A 12,629-nucleotide genomic window follows, 5' to 3' on the forward strand; every position below is an offset into this window, starting at 1 on the left:
CATAGTCATCACTCCCCAAAATTTCTTCTTGTAATCTCTCCCTTTCTTCACCCTCAAAGCATCCACTGATTTGCTTTCCATCAATTTAGTTTAGTTTGCATTTTCCAAACTTTTATACAAAAGAAACCTTATGGTGCAGATTTTTTTTGTCTGGTTTCCTTCATTCAACATTATTATTTTGTGGTTCATCAGTGTTGTTGGTGTTGTGTGTTGTTGTGCGTATCAATACTTCATTCCTTTATATTGCTGAATGCCATTCCATCATATGGATATAGCCCAGTTTGTATAGCCTCACAGTCACTCACCTATTCATGGACGTTTAGGTTGTTTTCAGTTTTGGGCTATTGCAGATAAAGCTATTATGAACATTCATATACATGCCTTTATGGGCATATGCTTTCCTTTCTCTTGGGGAAGTGTCTAGTTGTGAAATGACTGCTTTGTATGGTAAATGAATATTTAAATTTTTATGAAACTGCCAAATTGTTCTCCAAAGTGATTGTATCATTATATTTTCCCACTAGCAGTGTGTGAGTATTCCAGTTGTTTTCACATCCTAGCTGACATTTGTATAGCCTTTTAATTTATTTTTTTCCTGTTTAGAATAGTCTTTTAAATTTGAGACATTCTAACACATATGTAGTGGCATCTCATTGTGGTTTTAATTTGTATTTCCCTAATGACTAATGATGTTGAGCATCTTTTTGTATGCCTATTTGCCATTTATATATCTTTTTGGGGGAAGTGTCTCTTAAAATCTTTTGCTCATTTTTTAATTGGGTTGTTTTCTTATTGTTGAGCTTTTATTATTGAGATATAATTCATATACTATAAAAGTCACCATTTTAAAGTGTACAATTCAGTGGTTTTTAATATATTCACAAGGTTGTGCAGCCGTCACCACTAGTGATTAATGGTGTTGAACATCTTTTCATGTGCTTACTGGCCATCTGTAGATCTTCTTTGGAAAAAAATCTACTCAAATCCTCTGCTCATTTTTCGGCTAGAGTATTTGTCTTTTCATTGTTGAATGTTAAGGATTCTTCATATATTCTGGAGGCCTTTTGTTTTTTTTTTTTAAATCAAATACATGATTTGAAAATATTTTCTCCTACTCTGTGGCTTGTTTCATTCTCTTAACAGTCTTCTGAAGAGCAGAAGTTCTTAATTTTGATGTCCAGTTTATCAATTTTTTCTTTCATGGATTGTGCTTTTGATGTTGTAGCTATAAAATCTTTGCGTAACCTGAGGTCACAAATATATTCTCCTATGTTTTCTTGCATAAGTTTTATAGTTTTAGGTTTTACCTTTAGGTCTATGATCCAATTGTAGATGATTAAAAAAAAATACAGTATGAGGAATGAATCAAAGTTTACTATTTGTCTGCTTATTTATTTGCACATAGACATCCAGCTCTTCCAGCACCATTTGCTGAAAAACTTTTTTTTCTCACTGAATGCTTTTGTACTTTGTTGAGAATCAGTTGACCAGATATGTGTAAGTGTATTTCTGGACTTTGTTCCATTAATCTGTATGTGTTTATATGAATACCACACTCTCTTGATTACGGTACCCTTATAATAAGACTTCAAATCAGGTAATGTAAGTCCTCCAACATTATTCTTCTTTTGCAAGGTTTTTTGGCTAGTCAAGGTCCTTTGCATTTCCATATGAACTTTTTAAATAGCTTGTCATTATTCTACAAAAAATCCTGTTGGCATTTTGATTGGGATTGTGTTGAGCTATAGATCAATTTGGGGAGAATTGACATCTTAAATATTGAGTCTTCTAATCCCTGAACATGGTATATCTCTCAGCTTATATAGATCTTTTTAAATTTCCCAGAACGTTTTGTAGTTATCAGTGTACAGGAGTAGGAGATCTTTTTGTCAGACTTAACACTAAGTAGTTAATATTTTTTAATGCTCTTTTAAATGGTACTGTTCTTAAATTTCAATTTCTGATTTTTTTCTTGCTAGTAAATAGGAAAAAAAAAAAAAAAAAAAACCCTGATGGTGTAGTGGTTAAGTGCCATGGCTGCTAACCAAGAGACTGGCAGTTCAAATCCACCAGGTGCTCCTTGGAAACTCTGTGGGGGAATTCTACTCTGTCCTATAGGGTCACTATAAGTCAGAATTGACTCGATGGCAGTGGGTTTGGTTTGGTTTAGGGAATAGAAATACAATAGATTTTTTTTCTTGATCTTGTTTTTTGCAGCCTTACTAAATTTCCTTATAAATGCTAGTAGTATTTTTGAAGATTTCATAGCAATTTCTATATAGATGTTCATGTTGTTGCAAATAAAGACAGTTTTACTTTTTCCTTTGCAATTTGGATGTTTTTTCTTATATTATTGCACTCAGTAGAATCTTCACTACAATGTTGAATTGAAGTGGTGAGAGCAGACATCCGTGACTTGCTTCTGGTCTTAGGGGGGAAAGCAGTTAGTCTTTTACCATTAAGTATGACAAAAATCCTCACAACTGGACCAGTAAACAACATCATGATAAATGGAGAAAAAAATTGAAGTCGTCAGTGCTTTCATTCTACTTGGACAAACAATGTCAAGGGAAGCAGCTCTCAAGAAATCAAATGACGTATTGCACTGGGCAAATCTGCTGCAAAAGACTTCTTTAAATTTTTAAAAAGCAAAGATGTCATTTTGATGACTAACATGTGCCCGACCCAAGCTATGGTATTTTCAGTTGCCTCATATACATGCAAAAGTTGGACAATGAAAAAGAAAGAAGAATTGATGAGTTCATTCTGTGGTGTTGGTGAAGAATATTGAATATACCATGTACTGCCAAAGAACGGACAAATGAGTTTTAGAAGAAATACAACCAGAATGTTTCTTAGAAGCAAGGATGGAGAGACTATGACTTGCTTACCTTGGACACATCATCAGGAAAGGCCAGATGCAAAGAAGGACGCCATGTTTGGTCAACTGGGGCATCAATGAAAATGAGGGACACTGTCGATGAAATGCCTTGACACAGTAGCCACAACAATGGACTCAAACGTATTAGTGATTATGAAGATGGCACAGGACTGCAACATTTTATTCTGTTATATGTAAGATCACCACGAGTTAGAGCCGACTCAACAGCAGCTAATAACAAATGGTAACGATGTTAAGTGTAGGGTTTTTTTTTTTTAGATGGTGTTTATCAGGTTGGGGAAGGTCCTTCAATTTCTAGTTTGCTAATAGTTTTTATTAAGGATAGATGTTGAATTTTCTTAAATGCTTTTTCAGCAGCTATTGAGAAGGTCATATGGATTTTCTTTTTCATGCTGGCAATATGGTGAATTACATTGGTGGACTTTCTAATGTTAAACCTACCTTGCGTTCCTGGGACAAACTCCATTTTGTCATATAATCCTTTTTGTTCAGTTGGCTAAAATTTTGTCTAGAGTTTTTGCAATATGATCATAACGGATGTTGATATGAAGTTTTCTTGTATTATAATATCTTTTTTTCTGATTTTAGTATTCAGGTAATGCTGGCCTTATAGAATGAGTTGGGAAGTATTCCTGCCTCACCACATTTCTGAAAGAGTGTGTGTAAAATTTGAATTATTTCTTTCTAAGTGTTTGGTAGAACTCACCAGTAAAACCATCTGTCCTGGAATTTCCTTTGAGGGAATATTTTTAACTAAAAAGTCAATTTGTTAATGAGAGATAGGACTATTCAGATTATCTGTTTTTTCTTTAATGAGCTTTGTTGTTTGAGGTTCACAGGGAATTTGTTCATTTCATCCAGGTCTTCAAGTTTATTGGCATAAAGTTGTTAACAATATTTTCTTATTCTTTTTAATATCTATAAAATCTGTAGTGATACCACCTCTCACATTCCTGACAGTGGTCATATTTGTCTTATCTCCTTCCCCCCCACGTTTCAATATCTACTTTTTCCTCTAGCTTCCTGAATTTATAAACTACAGGTATAATAACTAAAGTTCTTATGGACTAATTATATCATCTGTGTCATTTCTGGGGCAGTTTTGACGGATTTTTCTCTTTATTATTGGTAAAATTTTCCTGCTTCTTTATATGCCTGATGATTTTTGATTGGATACCTTGGGAACCATGGAGTTTTCACTTTGGCTAATGCTAAAAGTAACAGCTTCTCAGCCTATGTGAGCTCTGGGGATTGTTCCCTCTAATCTTTTTTCAGGCGTTTCTTTGCCCAGTGTTACTTGTAATTTCCTATTTAGCATGCACCATTTAGCATTGAGCTGAAGACTCAAGAGAGACCCTCTGCAGGAAGAATGGTCTCTTTAATAAGTGGTACTGGGACAACTGGATATTCGCATTCAGTGAATGGAGCTGGAACCATCGTCACCCCATATATGAAAATTAACTCAAAATTGATCAACAGCCTTAATGTAAGAATTAAAACCATAAAACTCTTAGAAGAAAACATAGGCATGATGCTTGGGATATTGTTTTTGACAAAGGATTCTTAGATATGACACCAAAAGTACAGGCAACGAAAGACGAAATAGATAAATTAGACTTCATAAATACTAAAACCTTTCGTGCATCAAAGGACTTTATCCAGCCTATAGATTGAATTTTTATAGATTGAGAAAATATTTCTTGGTATTCATATATCAGATAAGGGTTTAACATCCAGAGTATATAAAGAACTCCCTACGATTCAACAAAAAAAAGAGACAAAAACAATGCAATCCGGAAATGGGCAAAAGAATAAACATTTTACCAAAGAAGATACCCAAATGGCTAACAAGCACATGAAAGATCTCAGCATCATTAGTCATTAAAAAACCAAACCAAACTCATTGCTGTCGAGTACATCCTGACTCACAGTGACCCTATGAGACAAAGTAGAACTGCCCCATAGGGTTTCCAAGGAGCGCCTGGTGGATTCAAACTGCCAACCTTAACCACTGTGCCATTAGTTGTTGTTGTTAGCTGCTATCAAGTCGGTTCTAACTCACAGCAACCCTATGCACCACAGAATGAAACACTGCCCAGTCCTGTGCCATCCTTACAATCATTGTTATGCTTGAGCCCATTGTTGCAGTCACTGTGTCAGTCCCATCTCATTGAGGGTCTTCCTCTTTTCCACTGACCCTGTACTTTACCAAGAATGATGTCCTTCTCCAGGGACTGATCCCTCCTGACAACATGACAACATGACTGTGTATGTGAGACACAGTCTCACCATCCTTGCTTCTAAGGAGCATTCTGGTTGTACATCTTCCAAGACAGATTTGTTCATTGTTTTGGCAGTCCATCGTATATTCAGTGTTCTTCGCCAACACCACAATTCAAAGGCTTCAATTCTTCGGTCTTCCTGATTTGTCCAGCTTTTGCAAGCATTTGATGCAACTGAAAATACAATGGCTTGGGTAAGGTACACCTTAGTCTTCAAGGTGACATCTTTGCTTTTCAACACTTTAGAGGTCCTTTGCCACAGATATGCGCAATGCAATGCGTCTTGATTTCTTGACTGCTGCTACCATGGGTGTTGATTGTGGATCCAAGTAAAATGAAATCTTTGACAACTTCAGTCTTTTCGCCATTTATCATGATACCCCTTATTGGTCCAGTTGTGAGGATTTTTCTTTTCTTTATGTTGAGGTGTAATCCGTACTGAAGGCTGTGGTCCTTGATCTTCATCAGTTAAGTGCTTCAAGTCCTCTTCACTTTCAGCAAGCAAGGTTGTGTCATCTGCATAACGCAGGTTGTTAATGAGTCTTCCTTCAATCCTGATGCCCTGTTCTTCTTCATATAGTCCAGCTTCTCAGATTATTTGCTCAGCATACAGATTGAATAGATATGGTGAAAGGATACAACCCTGATGTACACCTTTCCTGACTTTAAACCACTCAGTATCCCCTTGTTCTGTCTGAACAACTGCCTCTTGATCTGTGCACATGTTCCTCATGAGCACAATTAAGTGTTCTAGAATTCCCATTTTTTGCAATGTTATCCATAATTTGCCATGATCCACACAGTCAAATGCCTTTGCATAGTCAAGAAAACACAGGTAAACATCCTACTGGTATTCTCTGCTTTCAGCTAGGATCCATCTGACATCAACAATGTTCCACGTCCTCTTCTGAATCCAGCCTGAAATCCTGACAGTTCCCTGTCAATACACTGCTGCAGCTGCTTTTGAATGATCTTCAAGCCAAATTTTGGTTGCGTGTGGCGTTAATGGTATTGTTTGATAATTTCTGTGTTTGGTTGGATCACCTTTCTTGGGAATAGGCATAAATATGGATCTCTTCTGGTTGGTTGGCCAGGTAGCTGTCTTCCAAATTTCTTGGCATAGATGGGTGAGCACTTTCAGCACTGCATCCATTTGTTGAAACATCTCAATTGATATTCTGTCAGTTCCTGGAGCCTTGATTTTCGCCAATGCCTTCAGTGCAGTTTATACTTCTTCTTTAAGTACCATCGGTTTCTGGTCATATGCTACCTCTTGAAATGGTTGAATGTTGACTAATTCTTTTTGGTATAATGACTCTGTATTCTTTCCATCTTCTTTTTATGCTTCCTGTGTCATTTAATATTTTCCCCATTGAGTCCTTCACTATGGCAGCTCGAGGCTTGAATTTTTTCTTCAGTTCTTCCAGCTTGAGAAACACTGAGCGTGTTCTTCCCTTTTGGTTTTCCATCTGCAGCTCTTTGCACATGTAATTATAATACTTTGTCTTCTTGAGCTGTCCTTTGAAATCTTCTGTTCAGTTCTTTTACTTCATCATTAATTATTAGGGAAATGCAAATCAAAACCATAATGAGATACCACTTCACCCTCACTAGGATAGCCATGATCAGAAAGACAGAAAACTGTAAGTGTTGGCGAGGATGTGGAGAAATTACAAAATGGTGCAGCTGCTGTGGAAAACAGTTTGGCAATTCCTCAAAAAGTTAGACATAGAATTACCATGTGCCCCAGCAATTCCATTTTAGGTATATACTCAAAGGAATTGAAAGCAAGGACTCAGACACTTGTGTACCAGTGTTCACTCCAGCACTATTCACAATAGTCGAAAGGTGGAAATAACTTGAATGTCCATCAACAGAAAAATGGATAAGCAAAATGTGGTGTATCCATACAATGGAATATTTTTCAGCCATAAAGAAAAATGAAGTTCTAATGCTAAGCATTTTATAGGATGTTGAGAAAAATGGGTTTTAACTACCTTGTGACTGTGGACAAGTCATTTGACCATTCTGAGGCCACAAAATGTCCATGATCTGAGTTATTTTTGCTCTAGAATGAGCTTTAGCAGAGAGCAGAAAGATTCAAAGCTCTTTGAAAAGTACTTTATGATATGTTTTGAGGTAGAAAAATTGGATTTACACTTTTCAGGGATATATCTATCACATAGAATGTAATGACTCCAGATAGTTCTAATAATTTTTTCAAGATTTGATTTTCAACGTTTAATTCTTTCATTGTAGGCATTAGCTAAAGAAGATATTGATGCAGCTATTCACTCAATATTATATAGAGAAAATTATGTAATTAAGGTAAGAATTGGTTATAGTATATGTCTTAATTAAAAATTAAATTTTATTATTTTTCCATTTTAGATGTAGTGCATCCTCATCATAAACAAATTTGGAAAATAGATGAAAAACTACACATTACCACCCAGGATTAACTTTACAGGATCTCTAAGATTGCTTTAATTGACTTCCTTTCTACTTATACTTTGTGGGAATTCATTCACAGATATAAGACTTACTCCCTACTTGTTTCTTCATCTTAGTGAGTTTTCTGCAGTCACTATGAATGAGCTTATTTTTAAGAGCTATTATTGGAACACCCTGACAAATTATTACTCAGGTATATATAGGTAAAGAGCCCTTGTGGCACAGTGGTTAAGCACCGTGCTGCTAACCGAAAGGTTGGTGGTTCAAACCCACCAGCCACTCCTTGAGAGGAAGATGTGGCAGTATCCTTCCATACAGATTACAGCCTTAGGAACTCTATGGGGCAGTTCTGCTCTGTCCTATAAGGTCGCCACAAGTCGGAATCAACTGGACGGCAATGGGTTTTTGGTTTATATATAGGTAAGGAGAAAGCTGCAACTGTAGCAGAATGGGCTTAATTAGACAAGAAGAATGAGCAGGTGAGGTGTAGTAAATGCTGGGACAGGTAACCCATTTTTTAAGTTTTAAAGATTTTTTTCTAAAGTGCTTTTAAAAGGAAAGAAACTATTCATTGGGAATGGTTAGAATGTGCTATAACCTGGAGTTAGGAGGGTCATACCCTAAAGAACCTCTCAAGATTCTTTTTTTCACTTTGAATTTCATTTTGTTGATCCTAGTAATCACATGATTTCATTTGCTATGTGAAAGGATGAGAAGGTTTGGTGAGAATGAGTTAGTTTGCAGCCTAATCAGATGTCTTATTTGCAGGTTACTTGCCATTTGTACTAGGTGGTGCAATACTTCTGCTTCTTTACCCATGTCTTTTTGTTCTTCTTCTTCATAGAATGCTCTTTTTCCTCATTCTCTACCACTCCTTCTCTGCCTGGATAAGTCCTCATTCTTTAAGGCTAGCCCAAATGTCTCCCACTTTGGGAATCTAGACTCTAAAAAATAGTAAGTTTGTTTCTCCTCTATGTCTTCAGTTACTAGGTATGTATCTATCTTGCTGTATTGTCCCTCCTCCCAGTGTTTTGTAGATAATTGTTTTGTTGCCTATCTCCCAGAGAGAGCAGGCATGTTGTCTCATTTATCCATATATTCCTGTTTCCAGCACAGTGAGTGTCACATAGTAGAAGCCAAATAAATCACTGAATTAATGAACCACTGGCGTGTAGTGGTTAAGAGCTAAAGCTGCTAACCAAAACGTCAGCAGTTGGAATCCACCATGCACTCCTTGGAAACCCTAATGGGGTAGTTCTATTCTGTTCTATAGGGTCTCTATGAGACAGAATCGACTTGGCAGCAACGAATTTAATGAGTTGTGGGTTATTATTATAAATATAAATGAAATTTAAATTTTCAAAACATTTTAGAAGAAAGTTTTAGGATAATATATTTTTCTTTTCTATCACTGTTTACTAGGAACTAGATAAGTATGTACAACATCATGACTTCTTAAATGCAAGAAGAAAAGAGATATTATATAAAAGATGGGCTGACCACGTGGCAGATCCTCTCCAGAAGAAAATTATAGAAAAAGTCTGTTCATATAAGAAGATTAAAAAAAGGAGACAAGAGGAATTAGAGGGTTTTTTAAAACATGTAAATAAAAAGGTACTAAGAGATCATTTGACATTTTCTTCTGTTGGTTTAAAGGCAATGGTTATCTTTGTTCATTTATAATCATCCAAACAGTCTGCCCCTACCCCTCCACATAACCGTATGTATAATCTATACTCTGTTGTAGCATATACTATTCTTAAATTGAGAGCGTGTGGAAGGGATAAAGGAAGAGTGTTAAGTCTGGATTTAAATATGAACATTAGAACCATTTCTTCTTTGTTTTTCCTATGTAATTTTTTTAAAGTTTACATTTTTATTACATTTTATTTATACTTGTTAGGATATGGAAACCCTGGTGGCATAGTGGTTAAGTGCTACAGCTGCTAACCAAAAGGTCAGCAGTTCACGTCTACCAGGCGCTCCTCAGAAACTCTATGGGGCAGTTCTAATCTGCCCTATAGGGTCGCTATGAGTCGGAATCGAGTTGACGGCAGTGGGCTTGGTTTGGGTGTTAGGATATAACGTACATTCAGTAAATAGAGCTTAATGAATTTTTACGTATGTGCACAGCAGTGTATTCAGCACCTAGATCAAAATGTAGAATGTTCCCAGAGCCACACCCTCATCCACCCAGAGCTAAGCACCATTCAGAATTCTGCAGCCATTTATTAGTTTGCCAATTCTTATACTTCATGTGGAATCTCTGGGTAGTGCAAACAGTTAATGTGCTCAGCTGCTAATCAGGAGACTGGAGGTTTGAATCCACCCTGAGGCACCTTGGAAGAAAGGCCTGGCAATCTACTTCCAAAAAATCAGCCACTGAAAACGCAGTAACATACGGTTCTGCTCCAACACACATCCCATTTAATTACTAATTGTATTTACCAATTTAAAAAATTTGTACTCTAGGTTCAAGACATTTTTATGTTGTCCTGGTACTCAGTTATCTGCAAAGGTATAAAATATTTTTGTTCTCCTGATATTTTTAAGACTTTTGAGATGTTTAGCTAGTAAGTATTTAAAAACAAATTTCCAAGTCTTGCAGATTTTAAGGCAAGTCCTTCCATCACTATAATATATATTACCTGAATAAAGTTAATTTCAAATTTGGCCTTCTTTTCCCTTTTGCATTTGTTACTGATGCCATTTTGAAGTATAAGAAGGGAATTGGGTGTTTGCCTCTCGAGTTTTTTAATGCTCAGAACTAGCTGTGCACCTCTTGTTCTTATGTGTGGTTTTATGTCCTTTTTGTAGGGAAGTGCATTTATAGAACATTATGATCCAAAAGAGTATGACCCATTTTATATGACCAAAGAGGACCCCAATTTTAGGAAGGTAGGATAGATCTTATTTTACCTTTGATATTATGTGTTTAGTTGTTTTGAGTAGTCCTTTAGTGTTTTCCTGAGAATGCAGTAACATCTTAAGAATAATTTCCCATCCCTACACCTTAGAAAGCAACAAGAAAGCCAAAAACCAAAGTAAATGAAGCCTCTCTAAAATTAGAAAATAGCATGTCAGAATTATATAATAACTGTTTAAAAGTTTCATGGACTTTCAAATTTGTTACAGAAGTAATACATTTTCATGATCACTAAATGAGAAAATTGATTTTTAATAAAGGAAAAAAAAAAACCTCATTATTCCATTATCCAGAATTAACTCACTGACAAGATTTTCCTGTATATCCTTCCAGACTTCTTTCTATATGCATGCATCTATGCACATTTTTATTTTACAGGAATTAGGTATTATACATTTGATTTTAAAATCTTTTTTTTCCCCTCAACAATTTGTGGTTTGTTTCTTTCTATGTTAATAAATATGAATATTTAATTTTAATCATTGCATGAAATTTTGTTATTAAATAGCAGCTACCTTGCATAGAGGGCTGTTCGGGCTTTCCCCTTCCTCCCCCATTTTATTTTATTTTCACTACTACCATATGAGGTTATTTATAGATGAGGCAATTGAGGCTTTTTAGGTTAGGTTACTTGTGCTTTAAATAGCAGAACATAGATGTGTTTACAACCACTTATGATATCTTGCTATACCATCATGTATTTGACAGATTCCCTATTTTAGGCATCTGTATTGTTTTTGATCTATTACTGTGGTAAGTGACATTATAATGGACATCTCTATAGCTGTATATTTCTTAATTTTTCACTTAGGGTAATTTGCTAAAAGTAGAATTGCTGGGCTAAAGGGTATGCATGATTTCGATTAATATTGCCAAATTGTTCTCCAGATAGGATGTATAAATTTATACTCCCACCAGAGAGTCCATTATTAAACAGAATAAAACCAAAAAAACCTATCTGTGTCGTAGACATTTTGAACTGCTGGCATTTTCGCAGGAATTCTAGGTCTTTTTTTTTTTTTTTTTTTTAATTAAGGGTATGTGTGTGTGTATATGCACTATTGTCCCTATTTTTATAGGTGAGAGTTAAACTGAGACTTAGAGACACTAACTAGTACTGTAGCTAGTAAGGGGCAGAGCTGGGATTTGAAGCCAGATCTTTTTGATACCAAAATTCAATTCTATTCTTTTACTATGCTGCCTTTCTAAATGAATTTATAGAGGACCTGAGCACCTTTAGGTTATAGCAGCAGTTCCCAAAGTAAGATACACAGATTCTTGTATCCCCAAGACCCTTTAAGGGTATACATTAAGCCAAAACTGTTTTCATAATAATAATCTGTTGCCATCGAGTCGATTCTGACTCATAGGAACTGTATAGGACGAAGTAAAACTGCCCCATAGGATTTCCAAGGAGCAGCTAGCGGATTCAAACTGCTGACCTTTTGGTTAGCAGCTGAGCTCTTAACCACTGTGCCACCAGGGCTCTTCATAATAATATTAAATATTAGTTGCCTTTTTTCATTGTGTTGACATTTACATTGATGGTACAAAAGCAATGATGGCTCAAAGTTCTGCTGCTTTGGAACAACTTAAGTCAGTGTCACCAAACTGTACTGTTAGTCATTATATTTTTCACTGCCATGCACTTGCAGTTAAAAAAAAAAATGCAACTTAAGAATGTCCTTGATGAAGCAGTAAAAATTATTACTTTTATTAAATCTTGGCCCTTGAGTCCATGTCTTTTTAGTATTCTGTGTGAAGAAATGGGAAGTATGTAAAAAGCCCTTCCGCTGCATACTGAAATACAGTCTGATTCCTTGAATTGTGAGCTGAACTGGCTGATTGTTTTTCTTTTTTCTCTTCCAAGAAACACAATTTTTACTTGAAAGAATGACTTACAAATTGTGGTTATTAAGTTTTGAGTATTTGGCAGACATTTTCTTGAAAATGAGTGAAGCGAGCTTATCACTTCAGGGAAAACAACTGACAATATTTGTTGCCAATGATAAAATGTGAGCTTTTAAGCCAAAAAAATTAGAATTTTTAAAAACTCATATTCACC

General features: G+C 35.7%; 1 protein-coding gene across 4 annotated transcripts in view; it reads left to right on the plus strand.

Moving 5' to 3' along the window:
- FAM228B (family with sequence similarity 228 member B) overlaps positions 1-12,629 on the plus strand; it is a 32,763-nt gene that overhangs the window by 595 nt on the left and 19,539 nt on the right. For 2 of the 4 annotated variants that reach the window (XM_010591953.2, XM_010591957.3), the window contains exons 2-4: positions 7,444-7,512; positions 9,061-9,252; positions 10,456-10,536. In XM_010591953.2, the coding sequence (XP_010590255.1) occupies positions 7,444-7,512; positions 9,061-9,252; positions 10,456-10,536 (342 nt within the window). The remainder of the gene's footprint in view (positions 1-7,443; positions 7,513-9,060; positions 9,253-10,455; positions 10,537-12,629) is intronic. The other 2 variants (XM_010591958.3, XM_023550466.2) reach the window with 1 other exon arrangement.

The sequence above is a fragment of the Loxodonta africana genome, chromosome 12, assembly GCF_030014295.1.
Source record: "Loxodonta africana isolate mLoxAfr1 chromosome 12, mLoxAfr1.hap2, whole genome shotgun sequence".
NCBI classification, from domain to species: domain Eukaryota; kingdom Metazoa; phylum Chordata; class Mammalia; order Proboscidea; family Elephantidae; genus Loxodonta; species Loxodonta africana.